Raw genomic sequence first — 27,397 nt, forward strand, 5'->3', positions numbered from 1 at the left:
AATTCATAGTCAGAAACAGACCGGAGGTTGCCAACGACTGGGGGAAGTGGAACACTGGAAGTCATCATTTAATGGGTACGGAATTCTGTTTGGAATGCTAGGAGAGTTCTAGAAAGGAGTGGTGGTGATGACTGCCAACATTGTGAATGTGCTTAGTTCCATGGAACTGTACACTTAAAAATGGTTAAAATGGTACATTTGATGCAATGTGTATTTTTACTAGAGCAGAAGAGGCTGAAAAAGTCAATTACTGTAATTAGAAAATCACTTTGTTTATGAAGGCCGGGCAGCTGATAGTAGATTTTAGATGCTCTCCCAAACACAAGGAAAGTTTCCTCTTGCTTTTCTGGAACATTGGTAAGGACTTCAATTATGCTCTAAGCCCTAATTCCCAAGTGAAATTCACCAGGGGGACCAAGGTGAGTTCTAGATGGCCTTACATTAGTTGATCTACTAAGGAGTTCCTTCCTCTGGCTCCTTCGTGCTGTCAGCAACATCCACCCCCCCCCCCCCCCCCCCCCCCGCCCCTTGCCGTGGGTGAGGAAACCAAATAATTAAGCTTATTTTAAACATGTAGGGTAAGCAGGCTCTTAGTGAGAGCTTGAGGCTTCTCCTGGGGTAAAGACATAGGAGTTACTGTTTGGTGTTTGAAATAATCTATTTGGGCTGCTCAAAGGACTTGCTTATTTCCTGGTTACATTCTTGAGGGCTGAGGCTGGAGGAGATGAGATCTCCAGTCATCTTCAGATTTCAGCTTTTTGAATTCAACTCATTTATAGAGGATGAAGCTGAGGTCAGAGTGATGGGTGGCCCATAGGCACACAGCTCTGGGACCAGGGCCCAGGCCAACCCTCTGTCCCTTAAATCAATCTCAGCTTGACCTAGCTCAAATCAAGATTCTGAAAATAATTTCCTTCCATCGTTGCGACCCTTTCTACTGGAGATGAATTCCAACCACATGTAGGTGCTCCAGGTAAACTACAAACTACGATGAGACAGAACCTATCCCTTCTTGAACAGCACAGTTAAAACAATTTTCAGAAATAATAACATACATTAACAAACACAACTGATGATATTTTAAAACCTACCAGAAGTTCCTGGCCTTTGCAAATAATGCCAATTATATTTCTAATCCTATAATAGCAACTCTCATTTGAGGACTTACTGTGTGCCTAGCATCGTGCTTAGCACTTTGCGGGGCGGGGGAAGCCTTATATATTTTCATAATGATCCTATTATTTTCATTTTAAGGTGAAAATGTAGAGACGTAGGTAAGTCCAGTAACTCGTCCAAGATGACACAGGAAAATGGCAGAGTTAGGATGTGGGTTCAAGTCTCACAGATTTTAGCTTTCCCTCATTTGTTGTATTTTGCAGGGGGTGGGGGCGGTAATTTATGGTGTCTTTAAATGTCGGTTGTTTGCTTTATAACAATGGGAAAGAAAGAATTCCCTTTCGGACTGTAGACCGCAACATCGATTCCTTTTTGGAATCTGGAGAGCTTCAGAAAGACGGACACAGCCCCCAGAGAAGTGGATCTCACTAGCCCACGGGATGGCTTGGGACAAGACAGGTAACTGCCCCCCAGGGGGTCCTCAGGGCAGCCTCTGCTTTAGAAAAACCCCGATATTTTAGCCGCTCTTCCTAACCAGATTGCTGAAGTGATAGCTTTTAATTGCTCAAATAATAGCCCCTTTGAACCTGTTTATGAGGTTTCCTATCCTTGGTACAAATCTAGCCGATGACCTCTTAATTGCGCGTTCCTCATAAAGACTCTTCTTTCCACTTTACTTTTTCCTATTTTTGAAGTAGGAGTTTTCTTCTAGTGGCTCTTCTTAATAAAACTGGCTTTTGAGGAGTCTTGCTAAGTTTGAATAATAAGTAAATTTGTACATTGAATCAGTAGTCTTCTTTACCTTATACGTTAAAAAAAATTAGGATGCAAACTTCAATCCTGATTTTACTTCAGAACAGGAGTTGGCCAAAAAGGATCCCAGAGTACCAGCCGGACGATTAGCATCAGGGGACCAGCCCAGACACGCTCTTGGGGCTGCAGGAGACCTTCCAAAGCTCCCCGCCACCTGCTCGGGGGAAAAAGGGCCGTTTCACCCCTTGCATTAGACTTGTCCCAAGAAGTTGCTAAGGAAGGGGGGACTCTTACTGTTGCCACTTGTGCCTCAGCTCTGTGGTGGCTAGACACGGAAGAGGCTGGCTGCTTTCTTCACACGAGCCCATGTTGATTTTATGCCCATCAGTGGCCAAGATATAGAAAACTGGGGAATTTCCTATCCTAAAGCAACAGGTCTCTAGGAAATGTCATTAACAAGCACGTGTGAGAACTCTCCTTCGCTGGTCTGTAAGGGGACACTCGCTAAATCTTATGTTTTCCAGTTGTTTCTAACTGAAATGGCCAGGAGACAGGACCTGGGTACGGTTGTGGCGCTGCCCATACTTAGCCTCAGGGTCTCGGTTTGAGTGGCTATCAGCTGTGGGGGCATAAAATGCTTGGGCATTTTATGGGCTTTACCTCATTTAATCCTCACTCGTCCTAAGAAGTATCCAATATCTCTTTCTTTTCAAGATGCAGAAACTGTGGGCTTACAGAAGTTTAGTAAGTGCTTAAGATCAAAGGTAGTGACAGCTATGATTTGCATCTCACTGGGGAAATCACTTGGTTCTCCAAATCTCTATTTTCTCACCCATAAAAATGACTGGGTAGAACGAGCTCATTCCTTCAGCAGCTAGTTAGGGAGGGTCCATGGAGGGTCAGATAGAGTGCTGAGAGGAGAGGAAAAGAAAGGGAGCAAAACATCCCAACACACCCCACCTCTTGCAGAATCGGCGGTCAGTTAGAGCGCCAATTTCCTGGTTCTGTGATTTGCTGTGATTGCACTTAATATAAATCCTACACAACCAAAAACAGTCTAAGTGTCCATCAGCAGACGAATGGATAAAGAAAATGTGGTCTAGACAGACACCGGAATATTACGTAACCTTAGGTCCTTTATTCCTAACTAGGAATAAAATTCTGCTGCAGACTGTATAGTATGGATAGACCAAGAAGACATGAGCTAAATGAGATAAGGCAATCACAAAGGGACAGATGCTGTATGATTCCACTTACATGGGGTACCTAGAGTAGTCTAATTCAGAGGTAGAAAATGGAATGGCGTTTGTGGAGGCTGAGGGAGGCTGGGATGGGGAGTTACTGTTCAATGGGTACACAGTCTGGGTTGACAGAGAAGTTCTAGACAAGGATCGTAGGGATGCTTGCACAGCCATGTAAAGGTACCCAGTGCCACTGAACTGTCCACTTGAAATGGTAAATTTTAGGTATATCTTATGATAAATTTTGATAAATGATAAATTTTATGTATATCTTACCACAATTTAAAAAAGAGATAAAAAAAAAATTCTAAGCAAGCTACTATACAGAGCAACCCTACACCCCTTAAGCGACACAGTAATCTTGGTAGACAAAGGAGAAACCAAAGACATGAATGATGGGAAAACAGTGAACTACTACGCTGTGCTGGGCTGACAAGTTGTGCATCGGCCCGAGCTACCTTTTCCTCTTCTAGGTGTTAAAAAGCAGGGTTGTACTTGGCTTTATGCTTATCATAAAATCTGGGTAAATCCATCTATGTGATGAGTCTCACAAGGTGCAAACATCTCTGGGAGATATTTCTGGCCATGGGAAACTTCTTCCAACTGAAGGTTGGTTTGTTTAGAGCATAATTTCCTGAATTCTGTAATTTTCTACCCACTCAGTCTAATTGAATATTCAAGATGGCACACATCCAAAAGGCAGCATGATTCTAACCCAACTGAACAGGACCTGTTTTAGCAAATCTTCAATAGAATTTTGCCCACGGGCGGTCTTTGAAATATACGAGCAGTTCTTTTAGGAGACCAGTAATAATGGCTACTCAATCACTTGAGTTAATTCAAGTTTCTGAAATGCCTTTTTATTAAAAATCAAAATGTTGCCTCAAAAGAAAAGCCTAATAGAACGGGAAGGACCTTTTTGATTGCGGGTATTTCTAGAAGTGCTTGATCATGTGAAAAAAATGAATGTACTCAGGTCTGTGTAAAGGATAATTTCTGTTTTCTTCCCTCCACCCCCAACTGCATGATGAGGCTATACTTTCCTTTATTACGTTGTCTAACCGAATGGGCAAGCGTAGGTAGAAAATCGCATTCCAATTTTAACATCAGAAACACACTAACATTTACCCCTTAGATTTAAGGTGTACAAAGAGTTTCATAGACCAAGAAAATGTTATTGTCTGTATAAGAACATTCGGCCAAATTGTGCACATCCTTTCAGTAAAAGTTCCTACAACTATTTGTGTTTATAAGTAATCATATTTGTTGGTTTGAGATTAGGGTAAACAAGAAGTCCACTGGTTAGTTTCCAGAAATATGAATGCACTGTCCAACTGCTAAGTGAATTTGAAATTCTTCCAAACCATTTTTTCTTAGAAGGTGGAACTGAAAAGGTCCTTAAGGATATTTGTCATAGTCTTTATTAGTCTCATTAAAGACAAATGGAAAGCCATGGTTTTTGACAGCGGGAATACTGTTCTTCAATCTTACACTCTGAGCAAAGATCGGGGGAAGTCGGCGGGGAGACTTACTTGACCTAGTAAATCAGAGTGAGGTCATAGTACTTCAAAGAATAAGTACAGTCAGTTCTGCTATAACGTTTGTTTTAAAAATATGAATTTGTTCCCAACGTGATTAATACAAAGGAAAAAAATATATATATTTTAGATTTTCTTTGTTGGAGAAAGAGAGTGCTGAAGCAAGGGGAGCAGCAGGCAGAGGGAGAAGCAGGCTCCCCTGCTGAGCAAAGAGCTTGACGTAGGACTCCATCCCAGGACCCTGGGATCATGAGCTGAGGGCAGATGCTTAACGGACTGAACCACCCAGGCGTCCAGCAAAGGAACAATTTGCACTTAATTCAAATTTCCTAACTTTGCCTTTGCTTATGCAGGATTTCATCCAAGAGAAACACTAGGTGAATGCAAAAAATGCCCCCAGTTCCGGGGCACCGCACAAGAATACAGAAACGCTCACACTCAACCCAAACCAGCCTCCAAGTGAACTCAGTCCACCTGTGCCGGCTTCGTGTGCCACGCCCCTCCACGTCAGGTAACCTCACTTCAAAGTAAGTCCTAAATGCAACCCTCTGGATGGTTTCCTCTCTATTTCTCTTTGCTCTTAGTCTACCTTCTATTTTCCCTAGTCTCTGTTTTGTTTCCCCTCTACTGCTCTTTTTTCTCACTCTTTCCCTCTCATTCCCTCTCGTACTTGTCCTCTCTTACAGAGGGGGGTGGGTGTGGCAACCAGGGGGCTTCCACTAGCAACTTCAAGGTCAACTGTCATGTCTACATACAAGGTACGTATTTCTTAACCATTTCACAGGTCTAAAACAGTCTCCCTCTTCCCCTCAGAGTCCTATCTTTTTTAATGTATCACAGATGATGTTTTTGAATGTTGTTCTCGAAACTCATTTTTCCTACCTTGTTCCCCCCCCCACATGATTTTGCATAGGGAGGGATTTTTAGGAACGCACATGTCACATGTCACCTTATAGCGGAACCACCTGTAGGCACTTTCACACGTATATAGCTCTTCCCTCTCTCGGGTCTTTGATATTTGATATAGGCATTAAAACAATCCCCATCTATAATCTGTTCTCAAATTATAAACTCTGGTAACCCAGTAAAAATACACTACAAAACCTGACTCAAGGAACTCAAGGGTGACCTTTCCATTATCTGAGGTTCAGCATTTCTCAGGAAGACAAGGAGGACCATGGCTGCACCCATAATTATAATAACAATTGGTGATCATTACGCAATTGCTACAGAGTAATTTGAAAACCTTACCCCACGTGAAGGTTAACAATATAAACAGACCACCATTTGTCAATGCTAAATTTATTTTCTCTAAGGGCACCTCCAGGAAGATGCAAATTGACTTCAACTTCTTACAGAAAAGCATCCAGAATAACTCAGTTGGTTTCGGGTGTACGAAGCTAAGGATGTATAAAAAACAATTCTCACGGTTTGGTCTTTCAGGGCTTGTTTTTTGGTCAAATACCCACAATTCTCATTTTGGCTTCTCAGAATGACTAAGAAATGCGTTTTAAAGAAGGACAGGGCCATAAAAAGGAGAGCATTCAGTTTTCGTATAAACTTTATCAGTCTGGCCATAAACTTGCAGATAGACCCCAAGCATCCTTCTGTTACGGTTAATGGCTTCAGTCCATCATCCTCTTCGACTGCCTTCTGCTAGCAGGATAAGCATCAACCCTGCTTTGGAACCATCGCTAGAGCCAGCAGCCCTGTTTTTAAACTGGAATCCTACTTACGGTGTTCAATAATTCCACAGAGCCCCATGGGCTGATTATGTGGATGGGAATGAGTAGAATGATGGGAGAAAGGGTAAAGGAAAAGCGGGTGATGAAGATACGTGAGAAGGGAGAGAGGAGCAAAGAAGACACATTGGTCTGAGTCTGTTCCAAGACCGAAATGGAGGAGTCATTGAAAACGTTCTGTAACATCACTCGGCAGAGGGAGTTGTCATCATCTCAGCAGTAAGCATCACCAACATCGTTCTTGCTTTCTTCCTTGTTCATTTTTATTTTTAGTGATGGTCTGCGGGGTGTGGGGGGTAACCACAGAGTGTAGTTTCACAATGAGAATGTTTTCGTTCTATACAATGTGTTGTTGAGATTGCCAGTTGTTCCCCAAATCTTCCCGCCTTCTTTGGGCACACAGCTAGACTCCATCTGTAGCTCGTCATGGCCAGCCGAGAAGAGTCTCACTTGGGGAAGAGGCCAGGGGGGTGAGCCTGTCCTGTGCCCGTCTTAGAAACCTCTCCCATGCATGTCTCCCTGTCTCCTGTGCTTCTAGCTAAACAAGATGGGGTAGGCTACAGCAATCCTGAAGATGACAGAGCCTTGTCAGCTGGGGTCATTGAATGAGTGCATGTAGGAACGCCACTCCCACCAAGCTGCATACCCACGCATGACTGTTCCAGAAGGAAGAAATATACTTCTGTTCTATTAAGCCACTACATTGGGGAGTTTCTCTTTGTGACTGTGGCTTAGCCTATCCTTACAGACATGGAAGATATGTTCCAAGTCTGTAGAGAAGAGGTTCTCAGCCAGAGGACATTCTGTCCCTCAGAGGATGTTTGGCAACGTCTCGAGACATTTTTGGTTGCTAGAAAAGGAGACACCCTTGGTGGGTAGAGCCAGGTTTGCTGGGAAGCACCCTACAATGCTCATGACTGTCCCCCACACCAAGAATCATCCAATCCAAAATATCTGTGGTGTTCCTGTTGCAAAACTCCGCTCCAGAGAGAGTGAGTAGAGGGCAAAAACTTTGAACCTTTTGCTAGATTCTAAGAGAAGGTTTACAATAATAGTGTAGACTACTGGTAAAAGGAAAGGGCTCTGGAAAGAGACTCAAGTTTCAGTTCCAGTTCTACCACTATGTGGCCTTGGACAGCTTACTTAACTTTTTGTACACTCAATATTCTTGTGCTAAAATAGGAAATTTATAATAATATCCATATAAGTGGGCCGTGAGTGAGGATGGGGCTCAAGCCGGCGCCTAATATATGTATGGTAAGCCCGCAAATATTAATTGCTCTTCATGTTTATTTCTTAATATTTTTGTTGTTATCAAGGTGCATATTTAGGAAATTTAGAAGTGTCTGGTACATAGTGTGTTCACAGCTGTTGGGAACCAGTGAGACAGTGGAAACGGTCACAAAGTCCAAGGCTGTCTCATCGATGTCGTCACTGTCTACATGTGCTCAGGAGAATCTGAACAATATAGGTATACTAAATAATGTTCCTAAGTTTTCACTGAAGATCTAACCATAATGATTTGGAGAGAATCTTAAACCAGCAGTGTCATTATGCACACACGTACTCTTGTGAAGAGCCAACACCTACTTTTCTAGGCTACTTTTATGTATCAACTCTGCCAACTTCTACTCTCTTTGCTGTCACTAAATGCTGTCCTCCGCCTTGAACATTTGCATTGTTAATACCTTCTGATGGATTGCAAATAAATGGAACATTCAACATGGGCCACATCATCAGGACTGGAAAAAAAGTGAAAACCCAGATCTCTGCCCTCCCTCCCACGTTACATTATAATGGGTAGAAAAGATGAACACTCAGAACCACTGTGTTGAAACTGAAGAAGACATAAATAAATGGAAAAATAGTCTGTGCTCCTGGGTTGCAAGAATTAATATTGTTAAAATGTCTGTACTATCCAACACGATCTATAGATTCACTGCAATCCCTATCAAAATTCCAATGGCATTTTTCATAGGACTAGAACAAATAATTCTAAAATTTGTATGGAACCACAAAGGACCTAAATAACCAAAGCAGTCTTGAAAAAGGAAAAAAAAAAAATAATAATAAGTAAAAGCCAGAGGTATCATAGTGCCTGATTTCAAACTATAATACAGAATACAAAATAATACAAAATAATACAAAAGCTATACTAATCAAAAATAGAGTACTGACATCAAAGCAATCACATAGATCCATGAAACAGAATGGAAAGCCCAGAAATAAACCCATGTATATATTGTTCATTAATTTACAAAAGAAGAAAGAAGAATATATAATGGGGAAAAGATAGTCTCTCCAATAAACAATGTCAGAAACACTGGACAACCATATGCAAAAGAATGAAAATGGACTACTTTCCTATACCATAGACAAAATCTAAATCAAAGTGAATTAAAGATTTGAATGTAAGACCTGAAACCACAAAACTGCTAGAAGAAAATGTAAGTGGTAAGCTCCTCAACATCAGTCTTAGTGATTTTTTTTTTTTTTTTTGGATCTGTCTCCTCAGATAAGGGTGACACAAGCAAAAATTAACAAATGGGACTACATCAAACTAAAAAGTGTCTGCAAAGCAAAGAAAACCACTAACAACATGAAAAAGGCAATGTACTGAATGGGAAAAATATTTACACATCATATATCCAATAAGAGGTTAATATCTAAGCTATATAAAGAACACATATAACTCGGTAACACAAAACCAAACAATCTGATTAAACATGGGCAGATGATCTGAATAGATACTTTTCAAAAAAGACACCCAGTCGGCCAATAGGCACATGAAAAGATGCTCAGCATCACTCATCATCAGGGACATGTAAATCAAAACCACAAGGAGATATTATCTCCCATTATCAAAAGACAAGAAACAACAAGTCTTGGCAAAGACGTGGATAAAAGGGAACCCCACACACAGTGGGAGGGCAGCTTGGTGCAGCCACTGCAGAAAACAGTATGGAGTTGCCTCAAAAAATTTAAAATCGAGCTACCATATGATCCCCCAATTCTACTTCTTGGTATTTGTCCAAAGAAAATGAAAACACTAATTTGAAAAGCTATCTGCACCATTTTCATTGCAGGATTGTTTATAATAGATATGAATATGAAGATATGGAAACGACCTAACAGCTATGGATAAATGGGCAGATAAAGACGGGGTGTATGCATACAACGGAATACTACTCAGCCACAGAAAAGAACGAGATCGTGCCATTTGTGGACCTGGAGGACATGATGCTAAGTGAAATAAGTCAGTCAGAGAAAGGCAAATACCGTAGGATTTGACTTTTATAAGCAGACTTTAAGAAACAAAACAGACAAAACCAAATGGAACCAAGATGCACAGGTACAGAGAACAGAGTGGTGGTTGCCAGAGGGAATGAGGGTTGGGGGTGGGGCATGACATAGGTGAAGGGGATTAAGAGGTACAAACTTCTAGTTATAAAATAAATAAGTTATGAGGATGTAATGTACAGCACAAGAATTACATTCAGGAATATTGTATTAACTTTGTATGATGACAGATGGTAAATGGGCTTATTGTGATCACTTCGCAATGTCTATAAATGTCAAATCACCACATTGTACACATGAAACTAACAGGATATTGTATGTCAGTTATGCTTCAGTAAAAACAAACAAAAAGAGAAGTGGAAAGAAATCTCCATGTTTCTACCTTCTTTTGTCATGGAGGTGTAGGGAGAAGAGAATGGGGTAGGACAGGGAAGAAGGGAACTCGATGACAACAACAATAATAAAGAGGTCTGGACATGCATAGCCGAAGTGAGATTGCGGGGATTAAGTACAGCGATTAGATGTGCTATTTAAGGAATAGCTCCAACACAAGCAGAAAACTATTTAACAAGTTTGCTTCTAAATTATCATAGATCTTAAATGGTTTTAAGAAAGATTTCATTCACCCATTATGATAAAAGCCCTTAGAGGGAAAAAACAAATAGAGACATTCAAATAAATGTACTCAAATGCCACGTAAAAGAAAAAGTACATTAAATTGTGCCAAATCCCACAGTGTAAGTTCTTTATGAAATCCACCCACATAACAAGCCTTCATTAAAAACAATTCCTGCCAAGTCCTACACTCCCGCATTGAACACATATTTCCCCCAGTATTCAAAAAACTCTGCATGACCTCATAAAAAGTGTCAGTAAATAATCGTTATTTAAACTGGAAGGAAAGTATTGAGTGAGGACATCTGCGAATAAGAAGGTAGTAAAAGCCACGACAGTTCACCTCTTCTCAACAGCCTTCTCCCTTGGTTCAAGACCTTTCTTCTTTTCTCCAGGGTCCTAAGCAGTTAGTTATGGCTGGTCCAGGGAGTTCCCATAGAGAATCCTATTTTCACGGCTAAAGGAAGAGAGTGGCAGAGACATGAACTGCTCCCTTTCCACACCAAACAGTCTTGTTTCTCCAAGGGGTCCAAAGAAAGCCAGACTTCTCAGAAAACCACATCCAAATCCACAGCGGTGTCCTAGAGGGCGGGGTGGCCCTGGACAAAAGCCTACTCAGATTCCATTCTATCTGAGTCTCAGTCTCTAGCTAAGTCTCTAGAGGTGGACAGGCCCTCCAGACTACTCAGGCCTGGTCACGAGGTTTCTTTCCTCCCCCCTGCAGATTTGAGAGAAGGCTTGCTTCCCAAGTGTAAAAAGGTTATTCTTCTAACTTAGACGTGGTGCTTCCAGTACCAAGAGCGACCTCTTCTCGAAGCCATGGCAATGGGGCAGAACAGCTTTCAGTGCGTTCCACATCACCAAGCGTGTGAAAAGCATCCTTCTTTTCCTCCACCTGCCCTGACACTGTGTACACTATCACACACTAAACAAAGAGTCCCTGTAGACTGGTAAACACAAGAGCTGGGGGGTTGGAGATCAACATTCTAATCCTTGTTCAGCTACGGCTTCTGGACAATGCTGAATGCTCTCGACAATGCTATGCTTAAGGTTTTGGCTCTTTAGAAGTTTTAAACATTAGGGCTGGGATACTCACTTCTCAGCTTTTTAATACAGTGTGTGGACGAAGGTGCTTGAAAAGAATTTTAGCTCTCTAGACGATGATAGAAAAAAACAAACTCATGATATGCTGAGTGTTTTATCCACTTTTTTCTACTAAATACGTATGTCCTCAGTGTTCCAAGAGATGATTTAATGGAGCATTTCTTACAGTTCAAAGATGCTATTTTGTAGTAGGGAATTAACTTCTAATTGTACGGCATTATATAGCATTATGGACTATTTAAAAACTTTCCTAAAAGGCTAAAACAGGCCATAAAGGATATCTGGGGCCAAATCTTATGAGTCTTTCAAAGGCTCTTTTTATAGATCATTTAGGAAGATTAAAGAAACCCCCTCTACCCAGGAGAGTCTCCACTCAGTCATTGTAAGGTTCCATTAAACATGAAAGAGATCTTATTTTCTACTTTCCAACCACGGATTTCTGTCTCTTCACAAACTGTCTCATTGGCTATTTTACTTTTAACTTTTAAAACTTGCTTTCTTATTTATTACCTCATTTTATCTGTGAATGCTATTAGGAGCCACACATAGAAATGGAAATAACAGGTCCGTAGTTCCTTTGAGAAGGGGGGGATAGTCAAGATCTTACCTCTCTTTCTTTCCCTCTTCCTCTCTCCCTCTCAAATGTCAAGACTACAAAATTAGATGACTAGCAGTTCGGGCCAAGAAGCAGAGGATGGAGTAGCCATAGTGGGGAGGGAGGAGCAGAGGGTTCACAACAAAGGCTCTGGGGAAGAGAAATAAATATTTCTTAAATAAATATAAGAATAATATTTTTTTAATGTTCAGGAAATAGGAAAGGAAAAAGACCTATATATTTGGGATTAATACAATCTCTTTACATATGGGATAAAAGGCAGATAACCTTTGTAGGTGTAACCAACATCTGGGGATTCTTTTGCCTAAATAAGGTTGGAAGGATCTCTTCTCCAAAATCAGTTATTTTGGGACCAAGTTGAACAGGTCAAAGCACATGGTATTAATGACTCTCTCTCTCTCTCTCTCTTTTTTAATAAAAGATTTTATTTTTTATTTTTATTTTTAAACTTTTTAAAGATTTTATTTTTAAGCAATTTGTATACCCAATGTGGGGCTCAAACTCACAACCCTGAGATCAAGAGTTGCATGCTCTATGGACTGAGCCAGCTAGACCCTCCTGTGTAAATGTCTCTTAAATTCTATGTATATATCAGTGATCTTTCACAAAAGTGTTCCATTTATAAACCCTACAAACAATTCTAAACCTGACCTGTGGAGATGATGTATGAACACAGTACAAGGATAAAATGCGTTACTTACAGGGGAAATCGATTAAGTTGAAGATGGCGGTCAAGGCGCATTGGTTAGATGGGATTAAGTTAGGCAGTGAGCAGAAAATCAGAAATGTGCTCCTGCTTGGATGAAACGGGACTTACCAGTATCTCCATAAATGCCTAGATTTTTTTTTTTCCCCTCAGAAATAATTCTTGCTGACAAGGAGCCGACTAACAAGTTCCACCCCTTAGGTGTGGTGAGAACCTGTATTAGCAGGTTTGCTACTGAGCAGCTCTCTTCCCATGTTAAAATTCTGCATTTGAAAAAACTGAGGATTGGAGAGAAGTCAACTACAGAACTCTAAAAATAAGAAATGGATGGAGGAAAATACATTTGAATGGCATGGAGACTTCATATTTTAAAAGAATACTGATTTTCACAGTCTTCATCGGGTAGAGTTGTTTCATGTGGAAAAATAATTGGTGGTTCTTCATCAAGGGAAGAACTAGATAAAAGGAGTCTAAGTGTTCTGTGAAAACTGTGCTCTGGAGGAACAGGGGTGGCCCCATACCAAAAGTATGTGTGGAAAATCCTGTGACAGCTAATCCCTCATCTGAAGAGTCTGGCATTTTCGAGGTGGAGATGGTAAAAAAAGTCAAAGCATTCTGGTGAATTCTGGAACCCAGTGGCATTTACTTCGACCTACATGGGTGCTGGCAGGACGTTTGGGACTTGTGTCCCCTGAGTCCCCTGAGTACTCTTCCTTCTAACACCTTCACCTTTCCTCTCCCTAATGATGTGTCACCTCAGATTTTCAGTGGATTCATTGGAAATGATCCAACTACACTCAAAACAGTAATGCTGGGATCCCCGGGTTAAATTTGTTTCCTAATGAAATCGCTTGCTGTAGTGCACTGACTAACCTGCTTATTTCTGTGAAAGACTTCGGGAAAAACACTGTGTAGCTGAAGGGCGACCCCTCTCAACCGGCCAGTTCAGAGGAGGCTGGTGATGAGGCTATGAACATCTGGTAGTAACAGGCACTAACTGCTTACTGTGGGCCACATCCTGTTCTAAGAGCTTTTCATGGATTTTTAAATTCTCACACGAATCCTATGAGGTGGTTATTTATTAGTCTCATTTTAGAGTTAATGAAACACAGGCACCAATTCATAGCCTCAAACTCTGGCCCCTGGGTCAAACCTAGCCCTCAAGTTTTACTGGAAAACACGTACCCATTCATTGACGTAGTGTCTGTGGCTGCCTTAGAGCTCCAACAGCAGACCTGAGCAGTTATAAGGGAGCCCTTAGGGCCCAGAAACCCTAACATTTACTTTTGCGCTCTTTCTAGAAAAAGTCCACCAACCCCCAGTGTGAAGTACGGTTAATTCACCGATCATGGGGGAAAAAAAAAAAGCAAGAACATCTGGGCAGTTTGGAATAGAACTTCTACTCAAACTTTCCTGTCTTTATCGGTCCCCTTGTGTTCAGATCTTACCCGTTTCCTCTCACCAAAGTTTATCACCCAGCCGCAGAAAACAACAGGGTTCACGGAGTATGAATTCAGTAATTTAGTTTCTCTCCCAGAATGGTGAACTTTGGTAGGTGGAGAGATTTCCAAGAAAGAAAAGAGAAAGAACAGCCCAAAGAGAGCTTTGACAGGCATGAATTTCGTGAGAGGCTGCAACATTTTTGGCAGTTTCACAGGTATTTCTTCGCAAGTACAAATGACATCATTGTTGAAATTAAAAAGAAAATTGGCCTTCTGTATTCTACATTTGGAATCACATATTGTTTTAGTTGAGCATCAATTGATTTTTCTATTTTTACCGGGAAGTTATGTCATAACTAACTATTTTTAGTAGACAGGGTCTGGTTCTGTCATTTATGGAACGCAACACACAATTATGCCTCAGAATCTTTTTTCTAAAGCTCTAAGAATGCATGTATTTGGTGCAGAATGTGCTCATCAGCAAATAGTCCACTCTACTCTGAAGCATTTTAGATTAAAAGTCTGACCCAGGAAGTGGGCACTAACAACTCGAAGAACCTGGTATAGTCCCAGGCGGCAACATGGGTCCAGCTTTATAATATGTAAATCTGCCTTTGAAATATTCATATTTTTCATCATTCCTTGAGAATGCGTTAACATCTGAGGTGTGCTTGTAATTTTTACTTCATCCTTAAAAACCTATCGATAACTCAAAGTCAATTCATAACTCAATTTCCAGAGTACGTAATCAGGCCCATCAGCCGAGCCTGATTCATATAATATACGCGAACTTGTGTATTATCAAAATGAACAAAAAGTAAATGCCAGAGGCCAGGCAAAGCCCATGGTTTTTTCCCTAACTTTCCCCACCGTCCCCCAAACACCAGCCAACAGAGAAAAGCATGGAACAGTGGCTCCAAAGTTCATGTGAATCCCTCGGGGACCTTCTACCATCCCTCTGCCGGGGTCACACCCCAGGACCTCAAAGTCACAGTCTCCAGAGGTGCAGCACAGGTATCATCAGTACCTGTCTGGAAAGCTCCCAGACACCAGCAGACAATTGTGATTAAGATGAAGATAGCCGGAGGGACTCGTCTGGATGGATACACCTGACCTCAGCCAGTCAGGTCGCTTCAAGTCCGGCTCTAGCGTGGGGCTCTGGGAGGGGGGGAGGGTGCGCGGGGGGAGTTATTAATACCGACTGGTGGTTGCATGGGCACCCCATTCTTGCTTCGAACACAAAATTAGTGCATTGTTGCAAATACGAAAAGGACTTTTAACACAACGAATATGGTCCTCGGGTTCCTCTTACGTGATGATCTGTTTCAACATTCACCCCATTTCTGCGGTTTAGGAGACAAAACATCCCAGACAGCTGGCTGTGTTCATTATTTTGCAAGCCTATTTCTCCTGCACGACAAGCTTTACAAGAACCCAACAAAAAAGTCTGCCTTACCTCTACGATGCTTTTCAAGTCCTGCACGTAAGTCCTTTCGGTCTCTAGAATCTCCTGAACGACTCTATCCACATAGAGGAGCTTGGGGCTCGTGGCCGACGACGGGCCACCTGTCCTGCTTGCCCCGTGGGCTTCCATCCTCCGCGGGGCCCGGGGTGGAGTTGCTGTGCCCTCGTCCGTGCTCCGGGGCCCCGCGGGGAGGTCCCGTGGCAGCTCGCTGCTAGAAAACGGCCGGGCTGGAACCAGCTCCAGGTTTATGGCCCCGGCTTCCTTATCTTGGTGAAACAAGCCCAAGTGGCTGTTGGAGACTAAGGTCATTCTGCTGCCGAAGGAACCGTGGCTGTCCCGGGAAGAGGCGGAGGACGACGTGGAGCCGAAGCTGACCGGTCGGTCGCTGTCGGACAGCTCCATGGCCTTGGGTTCCTGGGCGCCGGGACGCCTGGAGGAGGTCTTGCGGTCGGGAGTTCCTGTTACAGCTGATGGCACTTCAGGACACAACAGGTGCACATCTGTAGTCATTAAAAAAAAACCAAAAAAACAAAAAAACAGCAACAACAAAAAGGACAAGGTAAGTAGTTTGAAATGACATCAGACCGGGCTTAGAGGAGCCGAAAACCTAGCCCAATTGTATACACAGTCCAAAGCCAAAAGGTAGTGAGTTCATGACACAAAGAAATGCAAAGGCACCCACGACCGGTCAAGTTGCAAAGTCAGAGTTCCTCAAGCATCACCTGGGAGCACGAGAGAAATGCAAAGTCTCAGGTGCCGCCCCAGACCTCCTGAACTTCACTCTGCATTTTCACAAGATGCCAGCGCCATGTGGGTGCCGAGTGAACAAGAAGCCGCATAGCTGCGGCCTCAAAGCGGGATCAGCTGGAAAGACGGCGGCCTGCGGGTCGGTCCAGATCCACCCAATCAAAGGCTCAGCCATCAGGGCGCGAGGGCTCTGTAGCTTTAACAAGCACAAGGGAGTCTTCTGTGCTTAAAACACATCCTTCGTGATTCCCATGGAACCTCCCGAGCACTGATGGACATTAGAAGTATTCCACTCTCATTCCGCAGAATTGGAAGCCACCCTCCTGAATCTTCCACTACTTACTGGACGCTGACAAGTTCACGTTTTACTTGGCTATGACGGGAAAGAGAAAGTGTTATAGGGACAATAACTTTCTGATACTGGGCAACACAAGCCAAACTATTAAGACCCATACTCTTTCAAATTTTCCCTCTCAACACAACATTACTCTCAGTCTCTACTTGCAAGTCGACATCCCACTTGTGGTGCATATGAATTTATACTATTACAGAGGACACCTGATGACCTACAACAGTCCCCACACGAAGTTAGTCGACGTAGCAGTGTGACTATACAATTAAATAATGTAGAAACTCAGTTATGAGAAAAACGACATATTCTTAAAGAGATAAGGCCGTTAGTGTTTAAAAGTGGGCATAAGAAGAGACTAAGGGCACAGTCAAAAGGTCATTTCATGTATGTAGCAGTTAAATCTGGAAGCCCTGCGTGAAATTGAAGCTCACAGAAGCCATTTTGGCAAAACACACAAAGTTCTGGTCTTCATTTGCAAGGCAAGACCAAGGTTGTTTTCCCCTAATGAGATCCCACGTTTATGGAACAATATACCTTGCAATGAAGGGCGTGATGAATGAAGACAATGGCTTTGTCTTAGCTGGTTATCTTACCACCAGGGTCCAAGTTTATGGGTTTTCTTAGAAAAATACAAGAGTGCAACTTACGTTTGGGAGTTGATAACAAAACACACAATAAGAAGAATCTAGATGAATGATCATTTTTCAAAAGGAACATGAATTTGGTTTGGCTCTATAACAGAGATTGTCAAGCAGCTGGTAGAGATGTTTCTAGAATCTAAAGAATCTGTATATCGGGTCTGTATTGTTCCACATCCTGACTTTCTCTAGATAGTTTGTATTCATGGCCAATATTAGTGCCAATTTATAATGCAAATATGACAATTATAAATATAAAATAAAAGAACTAAATTGGGTCAATAAGCAGGAATGGTAAGAAATGCGTAGGAAATGAGTAATTTATCAGCATAACCACTACCACATGGTATAAACTTGCCGCAAATTTTTAAAGCTTTTGCAATATTCTTTCTGCTCGCCCTATAACAACTTTATGGCCTATTAAATATGGATTGGTTATAGTAGTTAAAATGCACTTGCCCTAAAAAGCCTGATCTAACTTGACGATGGCAAAAATCCAAGGACCAGCCAGGCATGTAGGTGTGCTTACAGCAGAAGACACTTGCCCACACTTGGGACTGGTGTTAAGAAAGTCCTAGGCAGTTGAAAGTAGAAGCAGACCCAGCAAGGTTTCCGCTCCCCCTCATGATGGCATCCATCATAACCATAACTATGAGGTTGATCTCACTTTCAGAAATGGGCACTAGGGGTGCCTGGGTGGCTCAGTGGGTTAAAGTCTCTGCCTTCAGCTCAGGTCATAATCCCAGGGTCCTGGGATCGAGTCCTGAGTCGGGCTCTCTGTTCGGCGGGGAGCCTGCTTCCTCCTCTCTCTCTGCCTGCCTCTCTGCCTACTTGTGATCTCTGTCAAATAAATAAATAAAATCTTAAAAAAAAAAAAAAAAGAAATGGGCACTACATTGAGAATTATATGATTATTCTTAAGCTCTCCAAGGTCCAATGAGGCAATGACTTAGTACGGAAAATAAACTGCATATACTATCCATGAAAGCCAGGGTGTCTGGAAAGGTTCAGATCAAGCTACTTCCCATTCATCTGGACACACCTTCTCTCCAGTACGGAAAATTGAATTTCACAGTTACACAGCTCTTGGCACATATCCATTGTCATAATTGGTGCAAATGAATACAATAGAGACTCGTTTCTTTACTTTTATGCCAAGTTAGCCACCCAATACTGGGACTGAGGGATTAAAGGGGAACAAAAGTGGCCAGGTGTTCCAGAGGAGTCCATGCTGGGCCTCGAGGGATGATAGTGCTTTTTACACCTTCAAAGATAGGAAGAAGTAGGATATGAACTCGGATCAATAGGGGTCCCTTCACAGATAAATCTTTTTTTTTTTTTTCAAAGATTTTATTTATTTATTTGACAGACAGAGATCACAAATAGGCAGAGAGGCAGGCAGAGAGAGAGAGAGAGAAGCAGGCTCCCTGCTGAGCAGAGAGCCCGATGCAAGGCTCAATCCCAGGACCCTGGGATCATGACCTGAGCCAAAGGCAGAGGCTTAACCCACTGAGCCACCCAGGCCCCCCCATGCATAAATCTTAAATGGCAGCATGAATTTGGGCCCTGTTCCAGGTAAGGCTTCCTATATTCTAATACCGGGCCATGTATTCTAGACCACTGGGCCAGCCTCTTCTTCAGACTGCCAACCAGGCTCTTTTAAAATAGATTATTTATTTGGCATCTGTAATATTTAACCAAGCTAACTGCCCCAAATTAAGCACCTTCCAAAATTACCAAGGACAGAAGTGAAACATTTAATGCTAGGTCACATAATAGTATCTTAATATGAGACTACATTTGCTAATGGATCACATTTTTAATGTTGATTCATTGCTTAGAAGATAATTATAGTTTTCTCGCACGAGGAAATGGACCTCATAAAAACTGCCTAGTCTTGTTCTCACCTCCCTTGAAATAATTTAAAATTTCCACCCTGTCTGGCTTATTCTTCTGAATATGGCACACCGGTTACTGATCTTTCTTTCCAGAGCACCCCTGGTCAACGCAGGAGCCAGTGGCCGCATGTGACCATCGAGCACTTGAAATGCCGCCAGTCCAAATTGAGATGTGTCATAAGCATAAAACATATACCAGATTTCAAAGACTTTGTACGAAACAAAAAAAGTACAAAACACCTCCTTAATAATTTTTACATTAGTTACACAGTAAAATAATCGGTGGGCATAATGGGTTGGATAAAATATCTTCTTAAAATTATTTTCACTGGTTTCATTTTACTTTTTTTAATGTTGCTACTGGAAAATTACAAATTTTATATGTGGCCTGCACTGCAGTTTAGTTGTACAAGGAAGCCCTCTAGATTTCTGTAAGATCTGTAAGATCTAAATCTACTTCTTTATCATGCAAATAACAGCAAATGGAGAGGTGCACACAATTCCCCTCCTCTCATTAATACACCGTATTGTTGAGTAATAAAAACAGAGCTGCAAGGCAGTCGCTGTACTAGATACTGGGGTAGTCATTCCCCTGGTAAATGGAAACACCCAGATGGAAGCTGCAGAGCAAAAAAGCCCCTTTCTCTACCTGAGTGAAGGATGCTGACAGGTTGTATTAACATTTGGCTAACGTGATGCTTTGCTTTTCTTCTTATAACCTCTCTTCCTTCTTACCAAAACCCAAACCGTGGGCGATCTCTCAGCACCCTCTGAGAACTTGCCCACCATTACTGATGGCCCCGTCAGTGGGTCTTCTGACCATGAATATTCTAAAATAAACAGGTTCAGCTGCCTGGAAGGCCTTGCTTGATCCATTTGATCCTTGGTAAACCCAGAGGTGGTGGTGCCGGAAGCCCACATCGAGGGTCTTCATGGACTTCAAGGTCTTGGAGTCTTCATGATTCCTGGAGCCAGTTAAGTACTGTCAGTCTCAAAGCCATTAGCAGACAGTATTCTTTCTTGTGTCATCCTCAGGAAAAAGAAAACAATGCCTACAGAGCTCCACATAGGTATGCCTTCCCACATTTTACTTCGTGACAGATCTCTCTCTAATTGTTTCTAGGTGAGAGAGCTTTAATTCTTTGGGTCTTCTTTGTTTGCTCTTCAAACTTCCATCATTTTAATTGCTCTCCTTTGGCATGTCACTGTCAGAATCAAAAGCAGGACTTCTTGGCTCTAACTTGTCCAGGATGATTTAGAGCGGAGGCGGAACTCTCCATGGCAAGTAAAGCCCAGGCTTCCGGTGACCGTGTTTACATGTTGAAGGGGGGACAGAGGGGTCCCCAGCCGACCACTCCCTGTCGCAACCCCCAAGGGGAGTTTCACAAGGCAAAGCAGAACACTATGCACAGTGGGGGCTGATGCGTGATCAGGATTTCCAAGTTCTGCTCATTGCTATTCTAGACTTCAAATACCTACTCTGAGTTCCTTGGCTGGGCAGTCACGGAAATCAAGAGAACGTGTTGTGCTCAAGACCAATGAATATCTAAAATTATGTAGTTCCTTATTATACTGCCTGTGAATTTCTCAAAAAGGGGAAACCGACAGAAACACTAACGTATAAGCAAAAAGTTCTCTCATTTAATCCAGAGCCGGTCTTAGGTAAAGCCTCAGAGTTATAGACAAATAAAGCAAATGAAAAAAAAAAACCTTTTAGAGTTGAAGTTATAAGAAATACCCATTTCTTTTTTTTTTTTTTTAAAGATTTTATTTATTTATTTGACAGACAGAGATCACAAGTAGGCAGAGAGGCAGGCAGAGAGAGAGAGAGAGAGAGAGAGAGAGAAGCAGGCTTCCTGCGGAGCAGGGAGCCCGATGCGGGGCTCGATCCCAGGACCCTGAGATCATGACCCGAGCCGAAGGCAGCAGCCCAAACCACTGAGCCACCCAGGCGCCCCAAGAAATACCCATTTCTATATGTCAAAGACAATACTTGGTATTTGAGGAGAGTCCTCCTCTGCTCTATACCTCGGAGATAATGGAGAGCTCAGTAAATAAAAGCCCCCAGAAAGCAACATGTATTTCTACCTCTTGGTTTTCTAAAATACCAACATGTTTCTTGCATTAATGGCAAGGCCAGGGCTGCAATTCCACCTGTTCCTTAATGCTCAGAGTATTTACTCCTGGTAACATGATTTGTGTACTTATCTGTAATTCTTTGGTAATAAAGAAGTTAAAAAAAAAATCATACTACCATGTTAGTGTCTTAGTTTTGACAGAAGAACTACGGCGATGCAAGATGCTAACATTAGGGGAAGCAGGACGATCTCAGAAACTTTTCTGTAAATTCAAAAATTTCCCAAAGTAAATAGTTTAAAAAACCATGTTCCCATAGAAGAGTCCGTTAAGTCAGTACTTGTACAAGAAGATCAAGAACGGGAAAAAATGTTTTGCAAAAACGCTCGTGTTCAAATAAAAGGCGTGATGTTGAATGAGAAAACAAAAACAGAGATTCTTTCAAGCTCTCTAAGGTCTTTTACCAAACATTCAGGGAATTTACGAATGGATTCCCAGGCCGCTGGATGGAAACTAAGGGATACAGTGGCTACTGTAGTTGATAGTTAATGCGGCTGATTTGCAAAGTGCCTCCGCTAAGTGGTGACTCTAGAATTTCTCCTTTCGAGGGCACAGGCATGCCAGTTGGGTTAAAAGGGAATTGAATTCCCTTAAGGCTTTTGATGCAAATGCAGCTATTTTTACCTTTATGGTTGGCTTCAACGAGTAGAGTTTCAGCTGAGTACACTTCCCGGCCTTCCCACCATATACAACAGCATGGCGGTCAAGTTCTCCTCGCCAGTAGAAGAGGTAAGTGCCCCTCTGGCGGTCTGTCTCTCAAGCATTCATCATCATTCCTCCACATTCCTTCCCTTTCCACGGGAACCCAGTTGGGGCAAGGACCTTGCCTGAACCATGAACATGGCACAATACGGCAGAGCTGACATGCTGGCGAAACCATGTGGTAGGACCACACTGACAGGGAGAGAGATGTTCGAGCAGCCCTAACTGTTCTGGGGGCCTTCTGTTTGAGTGTGTCCGGCCGAGGTCCTAGCTGTGTGGCTGAGAAGGCTCCGAGGTGACCTCAGCACTGTCATGTCGGCCTGCATTTCACGAGTCCCGGATTCAGAACCCAGAGCAGAGCCTCTTCTGAACTCCTGACTCACAAAACCTGGAGAGATTATGAATGATTGTCGTTGCTCCAAACCACTAGGCTTGGGAATGAATTGTTGCAGAGCAAGAGATAACTTGAACTACCTCTCTCTCTCTCTCTCTCTCTCTTTTTTTTTTTTTTTAAGATTTTATTTATTTATTTGACAGACGGAGATCACAAGTAGGCAGAGAGGCAGGCAGAGAGAAAGGAGGAAGCAGGATCCCCACGGAGCAGAGAGCCCGATGCCGGTCTTGATTCCAGGACCCCGGGATCATGACCTGAGCAGAAGGCAGAGGTTTTAACCCACTGAGCCACCCAGGAGCCCCCTGAACTCACTCTATTATGACAGATTAGCTTGGCCATAATATGCCGTAGCTTTAACTTGGCATCAAAATTATCCTAAAAAAAAGCAAAACAAAACAAACAAACCCCAAATCAAAACAAAAATAAAGCCTCAAAGTTAATTCACATGTGTCATTACTTCTTAAAATTCTTAAAATTTTATAGGGAGAAAAAGAAACAGAGAGGGCTCAAAGTTGGACTGTGAATCAGAGACTATGGTTTCTGATTTCTAGTCCACTATCCTCTGTGCTTGGATATAGATGCCTAAAACAGTAGGGCAGAAAAGGCACTTAGAGATCAGGAAATACACTTAAACATAAGCTCCCCGCATAAAGCACAAGGTACCAACGTGCCGAAAGCCAAAAAGGCTTACACAGTGTGTATGTGTGTGTGTGTGTGTGTGTGTGTGTGTGAAAAAATGAATATGTACCCAACCGTGTGTATAGAAAAAGCTCAGAGGACCAGCCAGAAATTAGTTTATGACATAACACTCTCTCTTTTCGTTGGAGGGTTTGCATTTGTGCCCTGGCTCTGTACCATCAAGGTTTGTACTACAGTCTTTGGGTTTCAGGTTTCCTCACGTGTAAGTTAACGTGGCCAGGCTACATGATTTCCCAGGTCCCAGCCAACCTTCGGGGTGTGAATCCACCCCTAAAATAAACAGCAAGTCCTTTCCTAGCTGGAATCACAGCATACGCAGTCAAGGCAAAATAGCAATTTTCTTCTATATCCTACTAACGCCGGGTCTTGGATACTAACCTGTAATTCACTGACTGCCAAGGCTATTAAGAAAAATCTCTATTTTTAATGTGGATTAAAAAAATCTATGCTTCAGCGTCACTTTGAATAGCACCGGCCTGTTAGTGTGGAAATACTAGTTTCAGGGCAGTAACTTAAAGAGGATAGATAGTGTAGAAAATACGACTCTATAAGGCTCTATCTGTATTGAACACACTCGGTTCCCAAAACATTTCTGCACAATTGAAAAGGAGGCATTAAGCTAAATAACGTTTTCTGGGGGGGTGGGGGGTAGGCAGAAGGAGAAAGAAGAAGAGGAGAAATTCAAGTGACTAACAATAGCACTCTGAATAAAGAAATCCATCCCCAGAGTACACGAAACATTTTCTTAGAGACAAAGAATTCCAAGTGTGAACAATAGAGATCTGAGTAAATACATCCATCCAGAAGGAACAATATAAAACTATTAAATGTCATGTCCTTTCAAATGCTGAAGGGTGTAGAAAATGCTCAAAATATGCAGTTTGGTAAAACGCATGGCTTATATGTACAATGTGATCCCGATTCTGAACTTAAAATGCCGCATTAGAAAAAAGATTGAAAGGTATGATAAAATATTAGAACTGGTTTTACCCAGTAGGAGCACAGGTGATTTTTTTCCCCTTTCATATTTATCTATAAATATCACTTTCTTCCACATGTGTATTGTTTTTATACTCTGAAAAATGTTATTTAAAAAAATCAAAGTTTGTAACAAATATTTAAATATTTTATATTAAAATAATTGATTTTTATGTTCAATGTGATTAATGGAAATGAATGCCATATATCTTCTTTCAGCTTTATAACTATCACCATTAAAACACTATTAAATTACTATGACTGTTTAAACAATAAAAATAAAATCAGATTGCAACATGCAACAGTGCTGAATACAACTCATGCCTCCTTTACCCTGACTAGTCCTGACAAAAATATTTCTTACCAATAAATACTCAAAATGGAAATTACATTTACTTCGTCCACTTTGGTTCCCACTAGACTTAGACTTCATTTCACCACTACAGTTGCTAAGCCCCAAATTTGCAAACATTTATTCCAGCAACCCCGCCTCCCCGCCCCCCCCCCCCCCCCCCGCACCCCTTGCTCAGCCTGCAATAAACCTCAGAAAGAAAAGCATATTAAAATACTAGGCATTCGATGCACAATGACCTGGGATTTTTCTTTTCCCTCCAGAATCACAAACATCAGCTCTCTAGATATTTCAACCTAACTTTAAGTAAAGATCAGAAACCCAAACCCAAACAAGGCAAAAACCGTTTCAGACCCCAACTCAGATGGAGGAAAGGGAAAAAAAAAAAAAAAAAATCACCTTCTGGACTAATTCCATTGTTGGATAACTTGTTTCCATAGATCGCATTCGGAGCAGAACTGTTGTAACATATCCCAGCAAGCTGAGGTCCCTGTGCAGAGGAGAAGAGCCCCTGGGACAGGTTCTCCCCTGGGCGGACCATCTCGGGAGGCTCCAAGAGGGAAGGCACAGAGTTTGTCCCCTCAAGAACATCGATCCTTTGGGGACATTCACGTGGGCACCTACCTGTGCTCTCCCCAGGCTAAGCCACATCGCCTGCCTTCAGATGATGTAGTGACCTCACCGGCAGCTCAGTCAGGTAAAACAAGAAGCCTTTACTAGTCCGTGCAGCTCCTTCCGTAGAAATATTGCATGAGTCAGCTTTTATCTCTCAAAACCCAACACACAAAGGCTTTACAAAAACCTGATTTGCAACTTTCTCACTGCCTTTTCCCCCCTGGTGTGCAGACCACAGACTTCAGCATCACCAAGAGCCTTAAATGAAACATGACATCATTCAATTGAGAAACGGGACAATAGACGCCACTGTGGGTAACTCGAAAATGCACACTTCGCTGAGCACCACCCTGGGCCTGCCATTCTTTTGTGAACATCAAATACAACCCACGCTCGCCTAAAGCTGCTTGGGCTTTACCTTCCTGGCGCTGGCCACCATTCTCATTAAATTCCACAAAAGCAGCAAGATCTGGGGAGCGCTGATATTTTCAAGTTCACTTCCTGAATTATAAGTATGTTTCAAAGTAAACGGACACATCTCTAACTTAAGTTTTAAAGTGAAGTTGGTGGCAGCAGATTACACAGTTGGAGGAAGCCTGGCACTTTGTTTCCTTTAACGAGATATTTAATACAGTTTTAAGTAGGCAAAGTTAAACATGAATATAAAAACACCTAAAATGTAAACCCATAGGTATTTCTTAGAAAAACAGTCAAATTCTGTGATCTTATAATTCATAAATACGCAGTAGGAAAGACAGAATGTATGAACTCCAACACTTCAGTACAAGAGACTTCCAAATTATTTTGGATTTCGATCTCCTTAAGGCCACCTGTCCTTGAAACGCTGTATGTATTTTTACAGAAAGACTCAAAATGTTCATATTTGAAAAAGATAGTTCTTTAGATGAAGGGTCTTCAAAAGTACAAAATGTTACTGAAAACGGAAATGACGGCACCATGGAGTTAAAACCCCAGTTATGGATTATGCCCACGTATAGACACGGAAATCTAAACTCTTTCAAAGGATCAAAGCCCTTTAAATGGACGTTTCACTTAAAGCATTCGTTTGTGGTTATGGAAAATAACTTGGCTGATCATCTTTAATATAGCTATTCCTCTCATACCTATTAAGTGATTTCAAACTAACAACATAATAGGATAATTTGCTTGAATGCCTATTTCCTCTCAAATAAGGCTGAACATATGCAAGGCCCCTTAAGTAAGCCATTTTGATGGAAATTGATCAGTCGGTTTAGAAGACAACTCTTGGGATGGTTTCTCTCCTACAAAATTCATCGGTTTGATGGAAATTACTGTATACAGATGCTGGCAGGGAGTTTGCGGGGCAGGGTCCTTCCCTGCGCTGGGGGGACCCTCTTAAGCCTCCAAACTGACCTCCAGGGCATTCTTTCTCTCTTGCTCCCCTAGACTCACACCCAAGACCTCTGTTTTTGCTTAGCTAAGAGTCAGCTCAGATCTTAACAAGCTTCACCGGTCTTCCACAGCAACTCCAGCCCCCTGTGCCTTCCACTTGTTAAATGGCTCTGTGGTACACATAGAGTCTCACGTGGTCTCCTATTTAATTATTGTTTAATCGCCTTGCTTCTCCGAGGATTGTCAGCCTGGGGAGCAGGGAACCTTCCTCTCCTGTAGATTTGATCTTCGCGTGGAAGAAACCAAGAGCTAAATTCTTAGACATGGTAGGATATACAGAGGCTCCTGGCAGAAACACTTTGGAGCCTGGTGAGGCTCCTTGACTCATTTCTTTTGGGTCCACATTTTCACATCCCAAGTTATCATTTTTAGTTTCCATTTTCCACCAAAGTATTATTGTATTTGGATTTTTTTTTTTTTTTGACGAAGAAACATTTTTTTTTAAGATTTTTTTTTAAAATGTATTTTTACGAGAGAGAGAGAGAGAGAGATAATAAGAATGGGGGAGGGCCAGAGGGAGATAGAGAAGACGACTCCTGCTGAGCAGGGAGCCTGATGCAGGGCTTGACCCCAGGACCCTGAGATCATGACCGGAGCCGAAGGCAGAAACTTAACCCACTGAGCCACCCAGGCACCTGGCCAAGAAATATTTCTTAGAAGCCGCTTCTGAAAGATGCTATGTATATTATAAGCAAACAAAATATCCATTGGGGAATACCTGGTGGTCTGTAAGTGTCTCTGTGACCCGACTTGAAAGACAGCTGTGTGGGGACAGCACAGGGTGTATTTGGTTCCATGGGTCAGTCATTTGTCA

General features: G+C 42.1%; 1 protein-coding gene and 1 long non-coding RNA gene across 7 annotated transcripts in view; one reads left to right on the plus strand and one right to left on the minus strand.

Moving 5' to 3' along the window:
- The window catches only part of PLEKHG1 (pleckstrin homology and RhoGEF domain containing G1), a 217,202-nt gene that overhangs the window by 71,850 nt on the left and 117,955 nt on the right, over nt 1-27,397 (minus strand). For 4 of the 6 annotated variants that reach the window (XM_032338750.1, XM_032338744.1, XM_032338747.1 and 1 more), the window contains one exon: nt 15,630-16,138. In XM_032338750.1, the coding sequence (XP_032194641.1) occupies nt 15,630-16,040 (411 nt within the window). In that variant the 5' untranslated portion in view covers nt 16,041-16,138. Of the gene's footprint in view, nt 1-15,629; nt 16,139-24,933; nt 25,088-25,158; nt 25,432-27,397 lie in introns of those variants that run through there. The other 2 variants (XM_032338748.1, XM_032338745.1) reach the window with 2 other exon arrangements.
- LOC116588060 lies at nt 133-25,466 on the plus strand. The gene is made up of 4 exons (XR_004284765.1): nt 133-419; nt 5,002-5,159; nt 24,975-25,231; nt 25,381-25,466. It is a non-coding gene; the product is annotated as an uncharacterized LOC116588060 (long non-coding RNA).

The sequence above is a fragment of the Mustela erminea genome, chromosome 4, assembly GCF_009829155.1.
Source record: "Mustela erminea isolate mMusErm1 chromosome 4, mMusErm1.Pri, whole genome shotgun sequence".
In the NCBI taxonomy this organism is placed as follows: domain Eukaryota; kingdom Metazoa; phylum Chordata; class Mammalia; order Carnivora; family Mustelidae; genus Mustela; species Mustela erminea.